Source organism: Calonectris borealis, chromosome W (genome assembly GCF_964195595.1).
Source record: "Calonectris borealis chromosome W, bCalBor7.hap1.2, whole genome shotgun sequence".
Taxonomy (NCBI): Eukaryota; Metazoa; Chordata; class Aves; order Procellariiformes; family Procellariidae; genus Calonectris; species Calonectris borealis.
In genome coordinates, this window is record NC_134351.1 from 30,690,263 (window position 1) to 30,711,541 (window position 21,279).

Genomic DNA, 21,279 nt, shown 5'->3' on the forward strand with positions numbered 1-21,279 from the left:
GCCAGACCAGCGTTAGGGGATAGAGGACTTGCCTCTACCCTACATAGGGAGAGGAGAAAGCGCACACACACGCAAAGGCGGATCTAATACATGAACAGGCACCCGCGGGGAATCACCCCCCTCTTCCGGTCAGGGCCGGGATTGAGAAGTGGACCTTGCCATCTTGTACGAGGGGGGCCAAGACGGCAGACGAAGTCCCCGAGACGGAAGGGCGGGGGGAGACGGACTTCACTGATTCGGATACCCTTTTCTTTCGCTCCCCTGGCGTAGTGCTGTTATTGTTTCCAGGGCGGAGGCGGGGGAGGGAGAGGTATAATAGCCTTCTATGCTGCCTTTGTTTACTCTCTTGCACTGAGCCCTAGCCCTTTGAGTCGTGAGGCACAGCTAATCGCCTCCCCTGCCGAGCTAGCAGGCTCAGCCCCCGCCCAGTGCCCCTGAGCCCGTACCGGGGGACAACGAACGGTGGCAGCCCCCTTACCCCACCGCTGCTACTTCGCAGGGGAGGGGAGACCGAAAGGGAGTTTGTTGCCGTGCTCACCACCCCTCGTGCTCTGTCTGGGCAGTTGGGACCCCGTCTGCTGACAACTGCTTGGGGGCGGGCGGGGGGAAGTGATGCCGATCGCCGCCAACTCGCAACCTTGCGCTGTGCAGGCCGACTCCCGCCTCTTTCCTTCCGCCTGCCTGCGGAACCACGACCGGGAATCCGCAAAGTCCGGGGAGGACGGCGTTGAAGATCGATCGGATCCCCTTCGCCAGGTGGGAGAAGCGGGTAGGGGAGTTGGACTCACCAGCAGATTGGTGGCTCCTTCCGCCGTCTCCCTCCCCCCTCCTCCTGCGCTGTCGCCCCCCGCCTTCTTCTCCTCCTCCCCCTCCCCCATCGCTGCCGCAGCCGTCGCCTCCCCCCCAGCTCCCTTCCTCCTCTTGGAGCCCCCCCGAATCCACTCCAGCTTCCTCAGCTTCGCCATGAACGGGGGCACCGCTCATTTCCAGCAGCCGCCTCCCCCCACCCTCTGCCAGCAGCCGCCGCCGCCCCTACACAGGCCGAGCCTCCCGGAGCAAGGAACTCAGAGCCAGGGCAGAGGCAGACACATCGCCGCCCCGGGCAGCAGAGCCCCTGTATCAGGTAAGCGGTGCGTGTGAGGCGGGGAAGGATATTCCCCCCCCAGGACTACCCCTTTGTTCATCTTCTCCCCCAAAGGTCCCAGAAGTTGACACCCTCCGCAACACTTCAGTGGAGTGGAGTTATGCCCGCCCCGCCGGGTATGTGTCCCCACGGGAGACACGACGGGTGTCTGGACGCCAGGCGGTAAAACACGCGGGGATGGGGGAGAGCCCAGAGTCGTGGTTACGCCCTCCATCTCCTTTGGGGTGTCTCTGCCCTCAGAGCTTGTGACCTTCTTGAGTGGTCGCCTCGCGGCCCGGGGGTGACTTGAGAGTAGCAGCGCACACGGGGGAGACGTCGGCGCTCCCGGAAAAGGGACTGAGCAAAAACTTTGCTAGGGTTATACCAAAACAAATAAACTTGTTGGGGCTCTTGTTCAAGTTTTGTACCTCCTGGCGAACAGCTGAAACTTTGGAGTGTATCGGGGGGAAAGAGAAACAGACTCACCAAGACCGGGGGTTTGTGGAGTCTTCAGGACTGTGTTGAGAAGCCATTTCCTTCTCTGCGTATTTTCTCCTTGTATTTCTGGTGTTGGAATCGTTGAGTGGACTGGACTGCTGGAGAAAGTTTCTGAACTCTCTTGCTCCGTGTGGCTCAAAGGGGTGCATTGGTCTTGCCACAGAGCCCGAGTTGGGTGTTAGGATAGAAGCATTTAAAGTTATTCCATCCTTTGAGACCTTTCATATATATTTTTTTTTCTTAGCATCAGATGTGGCATTATAAATTATGCTGTTGGAGAAGAAATGCTATAATTAAATTTGAGAGGGCACATTTGTTCTTAGTATAATCATTGTTAATATAGTATCTGTGCTGTCTTCGTATTTCCTAGCCTGTTGGTATAATGTTGTTTTTTTTCTAATTTGAGATTACTGTTTTTTTATTGTGCCTTTAAATATGTCTGTACTATCATATAAACTTTTTTTTGTATTCTGAATAATACCAGGGCTGTGTAACTTTGATTGTAGTTACTCTGTTTAGCTGATCCTCCAAAATATTATGTGAGATTCAGTGATTGTCTATGGTTAGCTCTGATCTCTTTGGTAAAGAAACAGCCCCCTAATACAGCTAATCTGTTGATAAATGTAGTAGATAGCATAAGTGTATGGGTGATGTATTCTTACTTAATTTCCTTAATGAGTAGCTGGCTGCTTGCCTTCTTACTGCCCTTTGGCTTTATTGGTATTGGAAAGTGAACTGACACACTTTTGTAAGCATCAAGTGTTTAATTTTTAGAATATTTATTTTGTGGGGAAACTTGCAATCCTTCAGGAGTGGCATTCAGTTCCAAAATTACATGTGTATATAAATCCAAAGCAGCCCCTAGCTGGTTGACTACTTTTTTCCTTTACTGTCAGCATCTTTTGAAACTATTATTAAGACTGATATGGCTTCTTTTATTCTTGTATATGTTGGTAACTCCAAAATGCTGGGAAAACATCATCTTATGGAAACCCTGTCTTTCTTCCTAATAATCTCTGTATATTGGCCATTTGACACCTGACTTTTTAAGTGTCAGGTCCATTTCCTGTTAAAAATGGTTACATGATGATATCCCTCTGAGGAACAGCTTTTGACCACTCAATTCACTTTTATTTTGGAGCTATGATGTTTTCAAGACTGAGGCCCTAACACTTAAGTTTATGTGTTTATTTTTAAACGTGGGAGTTCTCTTCTAGACTGCATTGGGATTTCCCACATGATTAAATTTTAAGCACAACTGTGCTTTCAGGATTGAGGTCTTAGATGTTTTTTCATCATTGTTTGCATATGGCAATAAGAACTTTTATATATATAATATATTAAAACCTATATCTATAACTATATAAATACATATAATAACCATATCTATAACGTAAGTTTTATATATATGAAGTCAGTAATTATGCATTGGTGCGGGGAGCACAGCAAACAATGAGAGATCATTCTTTGGGATTGGAGCGTGGAGAAATAGACTAATTAGTCCTTTCCTAGAATATATTTGTAACTGTGCTTATGTCTTGGGGAGTTACTTAGATGACTTATGGAAGTCTGTAGTATGGATGTTTACACCATTAGAAATCTTACTCTAAAATTAGATATATTTTATACACAACAGGGTTCACCACTTTCCCTTGGAATTTGTGGTTGGAAATGTTTTAAAGGAATACCATGTTAAAAATTTAGAAAGAATTTTAATTTTTACATTTGAATTGGTTTATATATTGCAGAAATATCTGTGTATGTGTATTGGAGATCACTTCTTATATAGCTATCTCTCCTCCCCAGTTATGTGGGCCTTTCACAAAAGATGATATTTAACAGAAGCAGGCCCTGGTTATTATGGGGGGCTTCAACTACCCTGATATTTGTTGGGAAAGCAACACAGTGGTGGACAAGCATTCTAAGAGATTTCTTGAATGCATTGAGGACAACTTCCTAGTGTAATTGCTGGATGTGCCGACTAGGAGTGGTGCTCTTCTGGACCTACTGCTTACAAATAAGGAAGATTTGTTTGGAGATGTGACTGTCAATCGCAGCCTTGGCTGCAGTGACCATAAGATCACAGAGTTTGAGATCCTAAGGGGCATGAGGAAGACAAGTAGCAGAATAAAGACCTTGGACTTCAGAAGAGCTGATTTCAACTTGTTTAGGGAACTGTTATGAGGGATCCCATGGAAGTCTGCTTTGGAAGGCAAAGGAGCTCAGGAGTCCTGGGAGATTTTCAGAGACAGCCTCCTCAAGCACAAGAGCAGTCCATCCTCCTAAGCAGGAAAAGGAGTAGACATAACAAGAAACCAGCCTTGTTAAACAGTGAGCTACCGAGAGAGCTCAAATGCAAAAAAGGAAGCATATGAGATATGGAAAAGGGGACAAACTCCCAAAGAATATAGAAATATTGCTTGGGCGTGCAGAGATGCAGTTAGGAAGACAAAAGCTCAGCTGGAGCTCAAACTGGCAAGAGATGTCAAGAATAACAAGAAAGGCTTCTATAGGTATGTTTGTAGCAAGCGAGCATGTATGCATGAATGTTTCTCCCTGCACACATATGTGCATGTGTGTCTCCCTCTCATAAAAAAGTCTAGGTTGGAAGGGACCTCTGGAGATCATCTGGTCCAACCTTCTGTTAAAAGCAGGGTCTTAGATTAGGTTATCCAGGACCCCGTCAAGCAGTCTTGACTATTTCCAGCTCAGCAGTTTAGCTAGTTTTCTACCCATCTTGTGGTCCATCTATCCAGTCCATATCTTACCAACTTGCCAACAAGGATGGGGTGGGAGACCATGTCAAACACCTTGCTAAATTCGAGGTAGATGATATCCACTGCTCTCCCCATATCCACTGAGCAAATGCACGTGCAATAGGAGAGGAGGACACTCATGCACATACAAAGGGAGAAACATGCCCTCACACATGCAGACAGAGGCACTTGTGCATGCACGCTCACAGAGGCTGACACAGGGAGACACCCGTATACAGAGACACGCAAAGGGAGACACACATGTGACAGAGAGGGAGAAACTAGCATGCACCCAGAGGGAGACACACGGACACATGCACAGACACAGATGGAGTTACTCACACACACAGAGAGACAGATGTGTGCACACACACAGAGACACTTAGATTCATACAGACATAGAGGGAGATACCCTCCCCCCCATGCATACACAGAGGACGCTGATGTACATGGACACAGAGGGAGATGCACACATTCAGAGGGGGAAATGTGCACACACAGAGCATGCACACAGAGGGAGACACAGATGCACACATACGCAGGGAGATGCACATGCAGAAGGAGGTGCAAACAGACACAGGGAGACAGATACATGCACACAGACGGGAAGACAGGGAGATGTGTGCACACAGAGGGAGGCACGCACATAAACATACAGGGAGACAGTCATGAGTGTATGCACGTGGACACAGAGATACTTGTGCGTGCACACACATGCACATTGGTAGATACTGATGCATGCTCACACACAGGGAGACACGCATGCGCACACCCCCACAGAAGGAGACACTCAGATGCATATGTATACACATACACAGATACACAGAGGAAGACACTCACACACGTGCACACACACAGCTGGAGATGCACACACATATACCATCATCTCTTCCCCTGTCCTGATTTTTCTGTTGGTATCAGTGTATAAACACTACTGAAAATGCCCTGGATTTGCCTGTATGCAGTTGAAAGGCAATTCAGGCCTAACGTCTTGTAGTTTTTATGGTGAGGATATGTCTGGTAATCCTGCCTCAGTTAAAATGACTGATAACAGACACGATAATGATAACTCGGTGTACAGTACAGCCTCAGTTCAGTGAAATGCAATGACATGCAGCAAAATGTAGCTGTCCTGTGTCTAAAAGCAACAATGCAAACATATTTAACTAAGTAAGTGACTTGAATTCAATATTAAAAACTCTTCAGTTGCTCTTTGTAGTTGAATAGATAGTTATATTTTTTTAGCTCAGTCCATGTCCTAACACTTCCCTTCTATGTCTGCATTATTTTTCCATATTGGAAATGATGCTACAACACACATGTTTTCATGCCTATCTTAAAGTAGCATCACAGGCACTCAAAAATGTGTTGTTTGTGCTGTGGGCTATTTCATTCCAGGATAAAATTACTTAAAACATATTGCCTGCTGCTTTTCTTGTATTCTTCCTGCTTTATGTGGGGGTTGTGCTTTGGGACAGCTGGGGAGACTGAAATTTTATGTCAGAAGTTTTATTTATATGGTGTTAAAAAGAATGATTGCTTTGTCACTGAAAGGAAAGAATAATGCTTTATCAGGGTATTAATAAGCGTGACTATGAACGTACAAACCCTTGGAAAATCTGAGCTAGTTTTTTAAAAAAAAAAAGCTTTTGCTCTTCTTTTCATGCTGCTTATACCCTCTTTTCTTCACCCTCTATGTTACCTTGGCAAAATGAAACCTGCATGCACACATAATCTTTTTAACCTATGTTGTCTGAGAAAAAGATTTTAAATCTTTTTTTTCTTCAAGATTCTTGCACTTGAAAACCATTCATCAGGTCTTCTTATATGGTATCTGCTTCATATCAGAAGTTCAGATAGAACGATGTCAGCTAAACATAGAGTTGAAAACCTGAATGAGATGCAAGATGTAGGGGTGAGCCATAGATCTGAGTGGACATCCTGCCCTATCCCTCAGCAAGGTGGTCATCTGGCAATAGTTACTGGCAGCAACCATCCCAAACCACATGCTGGTCAGAAGCCTGACTGGGGAAGGATTAGGAATGTTTTCAGTGTGACTCTAAGGAAATGATTTGGAATGTCTGTCTTGGAAGAGAGGAGAGAAGGATGATGCTGCAAAACCATGGAGGGATGCTCTGACTACACTCCCTCCTCTTCAAACAAGAATGCAAAATGTCAGGGAGTGTCTTGAAAATTTTCTAGTGAATCTCCCTTCATGTGAACATGCTGATGTCGAGGTGCTGCTTTCCTCCTGCTTTTGTTTATCTGTTGCTTTTTTCTTTAGATGGCTTTTGGTTGAACTCTCTTATGCTTGTTCTACAGTAGTGGTTTGTTTTGGTTTTTTTTTCCTCTCTGTGTGTGTGTAAAGTACAGTAAATATCTATTTGGTTGTTAGAGCTCCCTGGCTATGGAAAACATTTTCTCACTGTTGAGGGGAAAATTATTGGCTGTTGTTCTTGTGCTCTGGCAATCTAAGACACAGCTGTCTTTTAGAAGTTACTTTACTTGACATGTAATGTAGAAGGAAGAATGAGTACTTTGTACTATTTAGGGAAAGAAGCGGGAAGTGGTTTTGAAATTTGCTATTTTAAGAAGGGTTTTGAGTATGTATAGTGTTCTTGTTTTCTCATCTTCTCAAATGCACTCACATGCCCCAAATGTTCATTCTTAAAACACTGTCTTCCCCAGACCTTTCTCAGTCGAAGGGATTGATATCATACCTGTTATCACCAAGGTTGCTGTTCCCAGAATCACTGCCATCTTATTTAGGTTGAGCCTCTGCCTCCCAGCTTTCATTCAAGCCCTTGCTACTCATGGTTTGTGTGAAAAGGGAACCTTTGTCATCAGTCTATAGGTGATAAAGCATTTCAAGACATTTCACTAATTTCTCTTGTAATGGCTGATCTTCTGCATCCACATAGATAACCTGTGTTCATTGCAGCGTTGTCCAGCACCTGGTATGGTTTTGTTGGGAATCTTTCCTCTGTACATAGAGAGATGATATGATTTGGCTTTCATAGTTTGGAAATTTTTCTTAACAATCAGCCTTCAGTAAAGCACTGCAATATTTCAGACTTCAAAACTGAGCCAGTCCATCACTGTGAACTTGCCTGGCCATCTGGACTGTTGTCTGACCCTGGTTACTGTCACTGGACCTGCTCTGTTCTCCTCACCCAGGTAGGTACTGTGGGTTTAAGGGCCCTGAGAGCAGCCCCTCCTCCTGGAGGTTTGGCTGCCTGGGCTCAGGGCCAACTTAGATATAGCACAGCTGAGGGCAGCCCCCCCTCCCTTCCCTCTGGTGACTTTGGGGAGAGCACTCCCAGACAGCTCTGCAGGGAGGCCTCAGCCAGACCCACCCCCACTTCCCTTGGAATCTGCTTTTAAGCTGAGGCTCTAGCAGCTGTCCCCCACCTGAGCTACAACTACACCACAGCCATGCCTGTACTTGGCCATAGACCCCACTGATGCAGACCCTGACCTGGGGACAGACTTCCCAGCCTGGCCTCAGACCTGCCTCATCACCACAGACTTGCCTGGCAATTGGGACTCTTGGTTGAATCCGGCTACCATCCCCGGGCCTGCCCTGCTTGCCTCACTCAGGTACTGTGGGACTGGGCCCTTGCTGGCAAGGTCACTGCTTCTGCTGGCCTTGTTATCATGCTCAGCTCCTGGCTCCTCTTCCCTTAGAGAACAGCCAGTCCTCACTGCACCCTGAGAGTGGGGCTGCACACCTTGTAAGTGAGGTCACTGCCCTGGCCTGCCTTGCTGTCACCCTTGTCTCCCAGCTTGCCCTCCCTCACAAAGCAGTCACTCTTACTGTTCCCTGAGAATTTCATAGCCTCTCTCAGTTAACAAATGAGAGGGAGCAGAACTGGTCATGTACGTAAGCTAGCGTGTAATGTCATGATGACATGAATGGGCATTCTTTATCATTGCTAAAGCCCTGCCTACTTTAAAATGATCATTTAGACTACCTACTCATCAAGTGGGGTCACTTTTTAACCTTTAAGAGACTGCCTTAGGTACTGAAACACCTGTCAGGGAGCAGCAAGAGCAGGGCTGCCCCCTCGAGGAAGGTGAGCCAGAAGCTGAGGGCAACCACAACACAGGCCAAGCAATGACCTCACCAACAGGGCACAGTCCCACAGCACTAGAGGCAGTGTGGTGACAGCAACAGGTCCTATCAGTAATCCAGGGAGTCAGAGCTGCAGGCTGTGGGACCGGGGGGGGGGCTGCAGTGATGCAGAAATCCTGGGGTGGCCTTACATAATTTCTCATTCTTAGAGTAGTTAGTGACTATGTTTCCCATCCAATTTCTCCATTTCATCCGGGAGGATCATGGCTCAGGATCTGTCCATGCCGCCCCCCCTTCCCGCACATACCTTTCCATCAATTTCCCTACCCATTCCAAGCACCCATCTGCTTCCCCCAGAGGACCTTTTCCCTCTGTAACCAAACCCTCCTTCCCAGACATACTCGTTTAGTCTGCTGACTTCAGATCAGGATCCTGCCGACTATGTCAGATGTTAGGCACTGATTAGCAAAATGCCATCATGACTAGAACGGGCACCGATATGGCGATACCAGGATGCTTGACCCATCCTGTCAGAGTGTTCTCCTGCTAGGCAGGGAAAGCAGCCCCCCTTCCCTCCCATCCTCCTGACCACAGAAGAAGGCTTGATTTGCATGGCATGGTCAGAACAACAGTCTTTGTTTAACGTCTTGATTTAAGCTGCAGTGATCTAGCGCAGGGCTGTCCGGCAGGTGCCTCCAGACAGCCCTGATCCCATGATTTGCATAAATTACTCCTTTTCCCATGTCATCACCCTCCTTTTCGCTGCCCTCATACTTCTGTTGCAGGAAAAAATCTGGTGAACCCATGTAGTTTAAATCAAATCAGGATTCAAATGGTTTATTGATTTATTAATGACATAATTAGCCAGCAATCAGTGAGCTATACATTCAGGATCAATATCAGGAATTCAACAGATAAAGCACAATACTACACACTTACAAAATATTAATAAACACTTAAAAAATTTTAAATGCCCTTCTATAACTAGCCCCAAGAAGTTCTAATCCCCCCCCCACACGCATTCACACAGTTATATGCACACCCTCTCCTGGGACTGCGGGTACCTCTACTTGCACACGCTTACTGTGGGAGATGTGGGTGATCCAGCTTTATGTGAAGCCATGCTGCTCCCTACGTTCCTGGTGAGAGAGCACCCCATGAGGTCACATACACACACGGAAGGTGTGGGTCCCTACCTGCTGCATGCACTCTGTACCATCAGTGCACTAGCTAGAATGCAGGCTACTCATAGTGCCCCACAGGGAGGCTGCTCTGTCAGGCCTAGGCAGAGGTCATGATGTCTGCAGGGTGACTTTTGGCAGTGTCAAACCAGGTTTTGATTCCTGCTTTGTTCCCACTTCTTTCTCCCCACTGTTACAAATTTTCATGCTTCTTTTATACTTCTTTTCAAGCTGACACCTTTTTTTCAAAAGTCTTTTGCTAATTCACTGGTTACTGCTTAATTTGGCTCATGGTTATCTTAAGCAAACTTCCTCTTCAGCCTCATCAGCTTTTGGGCAAACGCGCTCTCAAAGAGTTTTGGGTATTATATTCATGCACACTATTTGCACTCACATTCCTCTCTTATCAGCTGTTGGTATCCAATCCATTTTGCCAAGAGATGGCCGTGTGGATTCCCCCACTTAATGCCCCTCTCCTCCCATATAAACCATCACCCCTAATCATGTTTTCCCCGTTGGCCCCAGTTTTACTACATCTGTACCCAAATTTGGTATTTCTGATACCAGTTCCAAGGCATTCATGGCCATATATGTTATTACTGATACAGTTACCCAAGCACTGCTGGCCTTGCAAGACTCCACTCCCCAAAAGGCCCCCAATGCTCCCCTTAGGTGTCTCCTCCTTAACCCCATATGAAATCCAGCCATCCCTCACAGCACTGCCTGTAACTTCTCACACTATTATTGACGAGGAGAAGCAAGAGCAGAACTGCTCTATGAGGGAAAAAAAGAGTTAAAAACAAAGGGCAATTACAGAAAAGGCAGGGGCAATGACCTAACCAACCAGGATACATCCCCACAGTATATGAGGAGGGTGAGCACAGCAGGGGTGGTGATAACAACAGGTTCTATCACAGGCTGGCAGTGGAAGGGGTCTGTGTGATGCTGAGGCTTCAGGAGGGAGACATGAACAACTGGGTGAATCTTCTGGGATCATGGGAGCTCCAGGCAGTAGGTAACTGGGTTGATTTGGTCAGCCATGGTGAAAGGCCCCAAATAACGATGGTCCAGCTTGGCAGATGGTCAGGCAGTCTGGATGTGCTTCCTGGAAAGCCAAACCCAGTGACCAATGGAGAAGGCTGTGGCCAGGCAACACCATCTGCCTACTTGCCTCTTGTAGGCACTTTTGGCTTTGTCCAGCTGGGTTATGAGGAGGATGTGAATTTGCTGGAATTGTACAAGCAGGTCACCAGTTGCAGGTGTGTGTGTGAAGCAGCTGCTGTGGTTGGATGACTCTGGGGGTGGAAATCAAAGTTAGCAAAGAATGGGGTCTGCTCTGCAGATGCAAGGATGTTATTGTTGTAAGCAAACTCTGCCAATGGGAGGAGGGTGACCCATTCATCTTGGAGAAAATTATTGTAACGCCAGAGATATTGTTCCAGGATCTGATTCACTCTCTGTGTCTGCTCGTTGGTCTGGGGGTGGTGAGAGGGCGAGAGGCAAGTTTGTACGGGGAAGAGCCCCACAAGCTCCTTCCAAAATCTGGCTGTAAACTGCTGCCCCCCCCGCCCCCTTCCCCCGGTCGGTAATGATGCTGTCTGGGAAAGGCTATGGCATCAGAAAATGTACTGTAGGAAGTCGGGCAGTCTGTGGGCAATTTCCCGAGGGGGACAAAGTGAGCCATCTTAGTGAAGAGGTCCACGGTCGCTAGGACAGCTGTGTTGCCCTGTGAGGGGGGCAGGTCTACTATGAAGTCCATGGACACCAACTGCCAAGGCTGGTCAGGAGTTGGGGAGGGTCTGCAAGAGACCCTGTGGTCTTTGCAGAGGCCTTTTGGTATGAACGCAGGTGTTCACTAGGATGGCTGTGTTGCCTTGCGAGGGGGGGGGCAGGTCTACTATGAAGTCCGTGGACTGTGGCCTGTACTGTGGGCCACCAGTAAGTCCAGGTAATCAGGTGTTGTATCTTCCATCAGCCCACGCATCTGGCTGCAGGTACATGGTGGCATTGATGGAGGACCTGTGCTTGCAGCGGTCTCTGCAGGATGTACAGCTTCTTCCCCCAATACAGGCAGGTGTCCTGTTTTTGCAGGCTAAGTTAGGCTGTGCCAGCACAATGCTTTGCTAGAAGGGCACCATTTGCAGTGGTTTCTCTTAACTAGTGCAGTGAGCTCGTCCTCTGCTGTGGTGGTGACGAAGTGTCTGAGTCCCCTTTCCATGACAAGGCATTGGCCTTGCCATTCTGCTGCCCTGGACGTTAGGCGAAAATGAAGTGAAAGTGCAAAAAGAAAGAGGCCTAGAGGGCAAGGCTGGGAGAGAGACACGTCACCCCTCAGTAGTATTCCAGGCTATGGTGGTCGGTCAGCAACACTGTTGGGTCTTTTGTCCCCTTGAGGAGGTGAAAGGCAGCTTTGATTGCCAGGAGCAACTTGTCCCAGATGTTGTAATTCGTCTCAGTGGGAGCGAGCTGCTGAGAGAAAAAGGCACAGGGGTGGAGCTCCCGCTTAGGGCTGACCTTCTGAGAGAGGATGACCCCTACGGCTCCGTCTAAGGCATCCACTTCTACAAAGAAAGGCCGTCTGGGTAGTCTAGGAATGCAGCTGTAAGTGAATGCCCGTTTCAATTTCTTAAAGGAGCATTTCTTGAGTTTGGCATAGAGATGCTTCTGTCACAAGTCACTCGAGACTTCCTGCATGTAGTCTACGTGAGCCTCTTGAGTGGTTGAAAAAGTCAAGATGTCATCCAGGTATGCCACGACAGAGTTATCAAGCAAGTCCCTCAGGACATCATTTATAAAATGCTGGAAGGTGGTTGGAACATTGCAGAGACCAAATGGCATCACAAGATACTCGTAGTGGCTGTACCTGGTGTGGAAAGCAGTTTTCCACTTGTCCCCCTGCTGGATTTCGAGCAAGTTGTAGGAGCCTCTCAGGTCCAGCTTTGTGAACCAATGAGCCTCCTGCAGACGTACCAAGAGCTTCAGGATGAGAGGAAGAGGGTGACGGTTTTTAACCATTGTATCATTCAACCCCCTGTATTCTATGCAGGGGCAGAAACCTCCATCATTCTTTTTGCTGAAAAATATGGGGGCCCCGGTGGGGGAGATGGAGGGGACAGATGAACCCGCATGCCAGATTGTCCTCAAGAGCTGCTAATTCCAGGCATAGATGCATCTGAAAGGCTCCTCCTTTCCTAGGATCAGGTCAATGGGACAGTCATACGGGCAATAGGGCAGTAGTGTTTCCACCCCCTTCTTCTCAAAGACATCTGCAAAGTCACTGTACTCATCTAGGAACATTGTTGGGAGCGAGGGATCCAGTGACTGAGGCAGAGGTATGTTCAACCTGGACAACTGCTCACATGATGTAGAGCCAGGACCATGGGAGTCTCTGGGTCAAGTCACAGAGGGTGCTGTGGTGGGGGAGACAGCCCCAAGAGGATCCCAGGGCCAGATCTTGTCCTCAGGCTCTGAATATCCCCTTTCCACAGGAAAGCCCAAGAAGACCAATTGTCAGTTAACGATAGGTTCTGCTTCCATAACCAGGGCAGCCTGAGGATGACTAGAAAGAGGGGTGTGTGCAGGATGAGGAAGGGCAAAATCTCAGTGTCCAGGTGCCATGGTTACCCAAAGGGGAAAAGTCTCATGAGTAATGCCCCCTCCAATCTCGGGTTCTCCTCCCATCTTATAGCAATGACTGTGCTTGGGGTGGGTCAGGGCTGGGCACTCTTTTCAGACTCAGAGGCCATAAACCAATGGGATGTCCTGAGTCTATCAGAGCAGTAGTTTAGATGGTGTGCCCACCTGGGAGGGTGATGATCCTGGACTCACAATACCCCTCACCTTGTGCAGATGCCCCTGACCACACTCCCTTCACAGCGGTTAGGGTAGAGGATTTGTTGGGGCAAGTGGCAACACAATGGCCTTTCTCACCACAGTAGAAACATACCCTTGCCTTCCACCTGCGTTTTCACTCTTGAGGTGAGGTTGGGTTTTGCCTACCTCTATGGACTCCTCCTCTGGGGATAGTAAGGGAGGTGGAGCAAAATGCGGAGGTACGCTCTCTCTGGTGTGCTATCAGGCACTTCTCCAGAGTGATAGCCAGGTCTGACAGCTGCCCCAGGCTCTGGGGTGGGTCAGCCCTGGCCAGCTCATCTTTGAGAGCCTCAGTCAACCCTGATCTGTAACAGGCCATAAGGGCTTGGTTCCTCCCACACGGTTTCCATGGCCTACTACATGAATTACTGAATTGAATTGAACTGAATTGTGTAGTTAGTGCCTGACTGACTCCCTTGCCAGAGCTCCAGCAAGGCAGCCTCAGCTGCATGATTGCAGTCTCCCCCAAAACTGTTCCAGAGCAATGAATAAATAATCAGGGTCCTGGAGCACTGTGTCATTGCACTCCATATAGGGGGTGACGCAGTCTAGGGCCATCCCTGAGAGCCAGGATATTATTAATGCTGTGTGGCTAATTTCTGTTGGATAAGCAGTACAGATTAGCTGTATCTCACTAATAAATCCCCATACCCTCACCTGATGCCCATTGAAGGGTTTGGGGAGGTGGGGGGGCAAGGGCAGGCTGTGACCTGCCTCTGCATGCTGATTATAGCTTCCTGCAGGGTTTGGAGGTCAGCCTGGAGCTGTGGGGGAGCCATGGGAGCAAGTCCCCGTCCAGCCTGAGAGCCAGACTCCGTGGCACTCGGCTCAGGGCTCAACGAGGCCTGAGCTAACTGTCAAGGAGCAGCAAGAGGAGAACTGCTCCATGAGGAAAGGTGAGCTGAGAACCAAGGTGTGACCGATCAAGGAACCCCTACAATGGAAGAAGGCTCAGAGAAGATAGGCAAGGGTGATGTGCTCATGAAGCTCAGAAAAGAATATAGGAAGTGACCACACCTATCGTAAAGGAAGCTGAACTTATCTCAACACAAAGGGGTCTGTTTTAGATAAACAGCTGTATCAGTTGAGTGGGTCAACTGGTTATGTAAATGGCCTTCCCTAAAATAATCACTAGAGAGTATTATCTTCCTAAGCCAGACAGACCAACATGGGGGAAGTGTATATGTGGCTCAGCCCAACACAGAACATAAAAACCGGACAACCAGCAAGGTGAACTTTGAAGAGAGCAACAGGCTTGAGCTGGCTTCAACCCACGTATTCCTTCCTGGCAACTGGGGATGCTCAGTGTCGTGATGGTGAGCATATAGATATCGGTAACGGGAATCATGTTTGTATTGTGATCCAACTATATGTTGCAATTGCTATAGTGTGTTTGTGCTGTGATTTCAGTATGTTGCTGTATCACTCTGCTAAATCAAAAATCCCACGTAACGTCAAATACCTACAAATAAGTAAATCTGATATTAAACATTAAACCCTCCTGATGTGGAATAATTAAAAGAACCTGGTCAGAGAGTATTGGACTCTGACACAAGGGCAACCACAGCGCAGGCAGGGGCAGTGACCTAACCAAAAAGGGCACGACACCACAGTATCTGAGCAGGGTGAGCAGAGCAGGGGTGGTGATAGCAGCAGGTTCCATCAACAGTCCAACAATCATCAGACACAGGTGAGGTAACAAGTCAGGTCTGAGGCCAATCTGGGAAGTCCAATCAACATGTCAGGAATGACAAGGGACAGGACTGGAGACAAGTATACCAACAACATAGCTCAGGCGAGGACATGTAGTCTGGGCCTGAGCTTAAATGGAGCTCCTGGACCAGTGAGCAGAGGGTATGTGAGTGGGAGTCTCAGGTAAGGTTGGTTAGGGCAATGAAGGCCTGTTATTGCACTCAGCACTTTGACAGTTATCTGTCATGTCCAGCAATTTCTCATGTCATGGCCAGTAGTTTTCCACGTCTTGTTCAATTAGATTAACCTCAGGCCAGGGACTAGTCGGTGGTGTAGTCATTTGCCTGCAGCCCTGTTGTGGTTTAACCCCAGCCAGCAACTAAACACCACGCAGCCGCTCGCTCCCCCCCCACCTCCGGTAGGATGGGGGAGAGAATCGGGAGGGCACAAGTAGGGAAACTCGTGGGTTGAGATAAAAACAGTTTAATAATGGAAATAAAACAAAGTAGAACAGTAATAATAACAATGAGAACAGCAACAATAATAGAATATACGAAGCAGGCGATGCACAATGCAACTGCTCACCACCCGCCGACCGACGCCCCGCGTGTCCCGAAACGCGAGAGCCTCCCCCCCCCCCGGTTTTTATACTGAGCATGACGTCACATGGTATAGAATACCCCATTGGCCAGCTGGGTCAGCCGCCCCGGCTATGCTCCCCCTGCCAGCTTCCCGTGCACCTGGCAGAGCATGGGAGGCCAAAAAGTCCCCGGTGCAAGCACCACCCAGCAACAACCAAAACATCAATGGGCCATCAACGCTCCTCTCATACCAAAGCCAAAACACAGCGCACCCCCCAGCCACCAGAAAGAAAGTTAACTCTATCCCAGCCGAAACCAGGACAAGCCCTGACACTGAGCTAGCCATCTTGGAGAGAAATGGGCTGCTCCATGGGGTGAGCCATCTAATCTACCTTAGATAATCATCTTGTGTCATGCATCACCCTCTGGGGGTGCTATTGACTTGGAAAAGGAGCTTGGGGTGACTAGATGTCCCACATTTTATTGTGTAAATAGGACAGGTGATTCCTGCCCTGTACACCCACTGAATTTCAACGGGTCTCCAACTGTAATGTGGAGATAACGAACCGTAGGATATTGACATGCTCACTCTTTCCATGCACAGCACCAAGCACAACAAAACAGAAGAAACAACCAAGCACATTTTCATCAGAAAAGCTTTTTTTCCGGTCTTTTTTGATGCAAAGTCAATTATTTTTCCACAGAGGAAAATTTTCAGACTGCTAAGCATATTTTTGATGACTATATAAATTGAGTAGAATTATGATAGAACAAGTCAGAATTAAAAAGAAAATCCTTGAAAATGCTCAAAGATTTTGAGTTCCATGGGTTTTGAAATGGAAGGGTTTTTTGTTTTATAAATAAAAGTGATTACAAAATTAATTACAAAAATTGCTTTTTACATTTTTCCCCTCTTCCGGTCTCCCTTTTTCCCTTTCCCCATTTATTCCACTGATTGAAAACGTAATGACAGCCATACTGGGTCAGACCTAAGGTCCACCTAGTATCCTTTCACTGACAGTGACCAGAAGTGGATGTCGAAAGAAGGGGATAAGAACAGAGCAAGCGTATATGACACTTTCTCAAGGGCTCTCTCAGCCTCTGACCATTTGCGAGATCCGGGTTTATTTTCCATTCTTCTTTTGTCACTCAGTGATGGTTCCAAAACTGAGGAAGACTTTTAAGAGTGCCACATTGGAAAAAGGAAAAAATATCACTTGAGAAACTTTTGTCGTTGTCTCACCCCCACCCCACCCCGAAAAAAGAAAAAAGCACAAGAGAGGGGAGAAAAAAAGAAACCTCCCCAAAGATTGCCTGTTCTGTTGTGTTTCGTGGCAACCTGGATGCCAGCAGTGGGATGTGAGGGGAAAGAAGAAAACATGGAATTTTTTTTTACAGGGGTTGTCTTTGCCTCTAACATTTTGACCAATTCTAATAAAACTAAGAGGATAAAAGGCCTTTGCGGCGGTCAGGGTAGGAGGTTTGTTGGGGTAAATGACAACACGGTGGCCTTTTTCACCGCAGTAAAAGCATACCCCTTCCCTCCATCTGTGTTCTTACTCTTGGGATGAGGGGTGTGGCTGGATGGCACCTACTTCCATGGGCTCATCCTCTGGCAGGGTGTCACGGGTGAGACAGAGTAAAAGACAACCCATAGTGGATCTGGATACTGGGGTTTATTTAAGAACCAACAAGATTAGAGCTTTTACCCTACTTGATTATCTCACACACTCACTCATTCACTCGCTTCCTCCCCCCAGTGTTACATTCACTAGGTCAGGTCTTAACTTCCCTTCCCATCAGGGAGATTGGTCCAGGAAGATTGAGCGGAAAGTTGGATCAATTCCTGCTGTGCCGCTACTCGCAGTTATCGGTCTCAGGCATTACTGGCCAAGGTCCCTGGGCATTTAGGGACTGGAGCATCTCACATATGAGGAAAGGCTGAGAGAGCTGGGGCTGTTCAGCCTAGAGAAGAGAAAGCTCGGGGGGGATCTCATCAATGTATACAAATATCTGAAGGGAGGGTGCAAAGAAGACAGAGCCAGGCTCTTTTCAGTGGTGTCCAGTGACAGGACAAGAGGCAATGGGCACAAAGTGAAACACAGGAGGTTCCGCCTGAACATCAGGAAACACTTCTTTACTGTGAGGGTGACCGAGCACTGGGACAGGTTGCCCAGAGAGGTTGTGGAGTCTCCCTCCTTGGAGATAATGCAAAAGCCATCTGGACATAGTCCTGGGCAACTGGTTCTCGGTGGCCCTGCTTGAGCAGGGGAGTTGGACCAGAAGACCTCCAGAGGTCCCTTCCAACCTCAACCATTCTGTGATCCCCCCAGCATTTGTCTCCACACATCACCCTGATCTCCAGGATCTTTCCCCACTTCCAGGATCTTCACTCACCTTCCCCCCCACGCCCCTCCCTCCCCCTCGAGACCACTTCTTCTTTTCGAGAACCCTTCTTTTTGGCACCAGCTTGTCTTTTCTGAACCCCAAGGCCCTGTTCTTCCCAATCTAAATAGTCTATGTGCAGAAGCACAATGTGTGATCGGCCTCCTAATCAGTGGTTCTGTCTCGTGTCTCTTTATTAATTGGAGGATGCAGGATATGCCACTTTTGTTTAGTCCAGGTGTTATCAAAATTTCCGACCAGCCTATACCAGTTGCAGCTAGCAAGTAGCAGGCTTCCACCTGAGAGTTCAAAAGTTCAATTTCAGACATTCACCCACACATACACCCAATTATCTGCCGCCTGTTAGCATTCACAACTTAAGCTATGACGGGGTGGTAAGGGAGGTAGAGAAAAGCATGGCTGAGCTCCCCCAAGGATCTGGGCATCCTCTCTCTGGCACGCCATCTGGCACCTCTCCAGGGTGATAGCCAGGCCTGAGAGCTGCCCCAGCCTCTGGGGTGGGTCCACCCTGACCATCTCGTCTTTGAGGGCCTCAGTCAGCCCTTACCTATAGCGAGCCATAAGGGCTCACCCTTCCCACCCAGTTTCCATGGCCAACTTCACAAATTGTGTAGTCAGCATCCCACTGGCTCCCCTCCAGTAAGGCAGCCTCAGTCACAGCTGCACAATTGCTGTCTCTGAAAAACACACTCCAGAAGAGCAACTAGGTCATCAGGGTTCTGGAGCATGGGGTCATTGTGCTCCATATAGGGGGTGACCCAGTCTAGGGCCATTCCTGAAAGCTGGGAGATAATTACTGCTGAGCAGCTAATACCTGTTTGGTAGGCCCCTGGATAAGCAGCATTGGCCGCATCCGACTAACAAACTCCCATACCCTTGCTCAAATCTCACGGAAGGGTTTAGGGAGCTGGGGGGCAGGGGGTGCGCTGGGTGCAGAGGATGCTAAAGCAGCCTGCAAGGGCTGTAATCTGCCTCTGCATAGTGACCACAGCCTCCCGCAGGGTTTGGAGGTCAAATGGGGGCTGTGAAGGCAAGTTCCAGCACAGCCTGAGGGCCAGGCTCTACCGGTACTTAGTTCAGGGCTTGAGATGGCCTGAGCTAATTGCAAGGGAGCAGCAAGAATGGGGCTGTTTCCTAAGGGAAGGTGAGCAGGAAGTTAAGGGTGGCCGCAATACCAGCCAGGCAACCACCTCACCAACAGGGTGCAGTCCCATAGCACCAGAGGCAGATGAGTAGAGCAAGGTGGTGATAGCAACCAGTCCTACTAGCAGCCCAGCGAGCATCAGATAAAGGGAACAAGCTAAATCCAAGGTCAAGCCCTTCACCACCCCTGGCCCCCAAGCCTGCCTGGCCTCCAGGGCTCCCAAGGGGCATCTCCCATGCCATGTCCTTTTCCAGTTTCCTATCCCTGCCCTAGCTCTGTGTCCCCTGAAATAGTCCCATGACAACCCATAGCAATTAAATCACTCTACAGCAAGTCCCTTCTGAACCCAGATCTCTGTAAGGTGTGAGGACACACCTTGCTGGGAGGGGAGGCTGCTGTCAGTGCCCTGAGGGCATTAATAGGCCTGAATTGCTCTGACCAGCCTCCCCTGGAGCCTCCACTCCCGCTTTCTGCCCAGGGGCCCAGGGGCTCCGTTTAAGCTCAGGCCTGGGCTTTCAGTTTCTAAGCTATGTTGTAGGTGCATTTGTCTGTGGTGCTGTCACAACTATGCCTGTGTTTGGTCATGGACCTTGTTGACCTGGACCCTGATCTGCAGACTGGTTTCCCGGTTTGATCTTGGACCTGTCTTGTCACTGTGGATTTGCCTGGGCTATTTCTGCCCCTGGTTACTGTTGCTGGATCTGACCTGAGGATTGACTTCCTGGCTTAACCTTGGACTTGCCTCGTCACCATGAACTTGCCTGATGGTTTGAACTCTTGGTTGAACCTGGCTATCGTACCCAGGTCTGTCCTGCTTGCCTTGCCCCAGTACTGTGGGACTGGGCCCTGACTGGCGAGGGTCCTGCCTTGCCAGATGTGTTATTGTGCTTGGCTCCTGGCTCCCTGTCCCTTAGGGAGCAGCTGGACCTTGCTGCTACCTGACAGTGTTGACCCCAAGGAATGCCAGTAGTAACCAGCTGACAGTTGGATTTTGTATTGTGCAATGCAACCCTTTGAGCCTAGTAGACAGAAAATCGGCTGCACCATCTTGTAGTCAGTCCACTTATCCAGCCCATATTTCACCAATTTGACTATAAGGATTCTATGGGAGACCATGACAAAGGCCTTGCTGAAGTCAAGGTAAACCACATCCACTGCTGTGCCCTCACCCACAGAGCCAGTCTTTTCATTGTAGAAGGCAATCGGGTTGGTCAGGCACGATTTGCCCTTGGTAAATCCATGCTGGCTGTTCCCAATCACCTTTTTTGTTGCTTGTGTCTGAACATGGCTTACAAGTTCTTCAGTCCTGTGGGATATTGAGGCTGCAGCAGGTGCGGAGTGGTAGAGAATATGTCAAATGTATAATAAGTGCATCACACTGTGCTTGACCCTTTAAGAGGAGGCAGGTCCAGCCTCCATGTCCAAGGCAACACTTGTCAAGTGATTAGAAAAGCCAGAGCATGGTCCATGGGGATGGCTGGCTCTGAGGGACAGGAGAGAACAGGAAGAGGGAAATGCCTCAGTGATGGCAGTGGGTGTTATTCTCAGGTTTTGATTTGAAGGGTAAGCCATGCCTTGGGAAGGGTTCTCAACAGAGCATGGAGGGCTCTAGGTAGATGGCCCTCCTGGCACTGTTGTCCGAAAAGCGGATTCATGCCCGGCGTGCAAGTAACCAATTCCACACGCTCAGGAGAGATATTGTTTTATTCAGGCCTGGGGGCTCGGTGGACTTGCCACAAATCAAGCACACCTGGTCTAATCACCTTTCTGTTTATATCCATGCTTCTCATACATATTTTAAGTTTCTCTTTTGCATATGCATTAAATTTCCGAGAACTAATTATAATATTACATCATCCTAGACACATGCGCACTAAAGTCTTTAGGGTCTCCTTGAGGGTCTCGAGTGGTCTCTGGTGGTCGGCAGGGTAGTGAACTCTTCGTGAACCT

The 21,279-nt window shown here is 48.4% G+C and overlaps 1 protein-coding gene across 1 annotated transcript in view; it reads left to right on the top strand.

The window, feature by feature from the left end:
• The first annotated feature begins 502 nt into the window (after positions 1-502).
• The window catches only part of LOC142075099 (E3 ubiquitin-protein ligase RNF38-like), a 342,549-nt gene continuing 321,772 nt past the window's right edge, over positions 503-21,279 (top strand). The window contains exon 1 of the mRNA XM_075136117.1: positions 503-1,123. Within this exon, the coding sequence (XP_074992218.1) occupies positions 613-1,123 (511 nt within the window). The 5' untranslated portion in view covers positions 503-612. The remainder of the gene's footprint in view (positions 1,124-21,279) is intronic.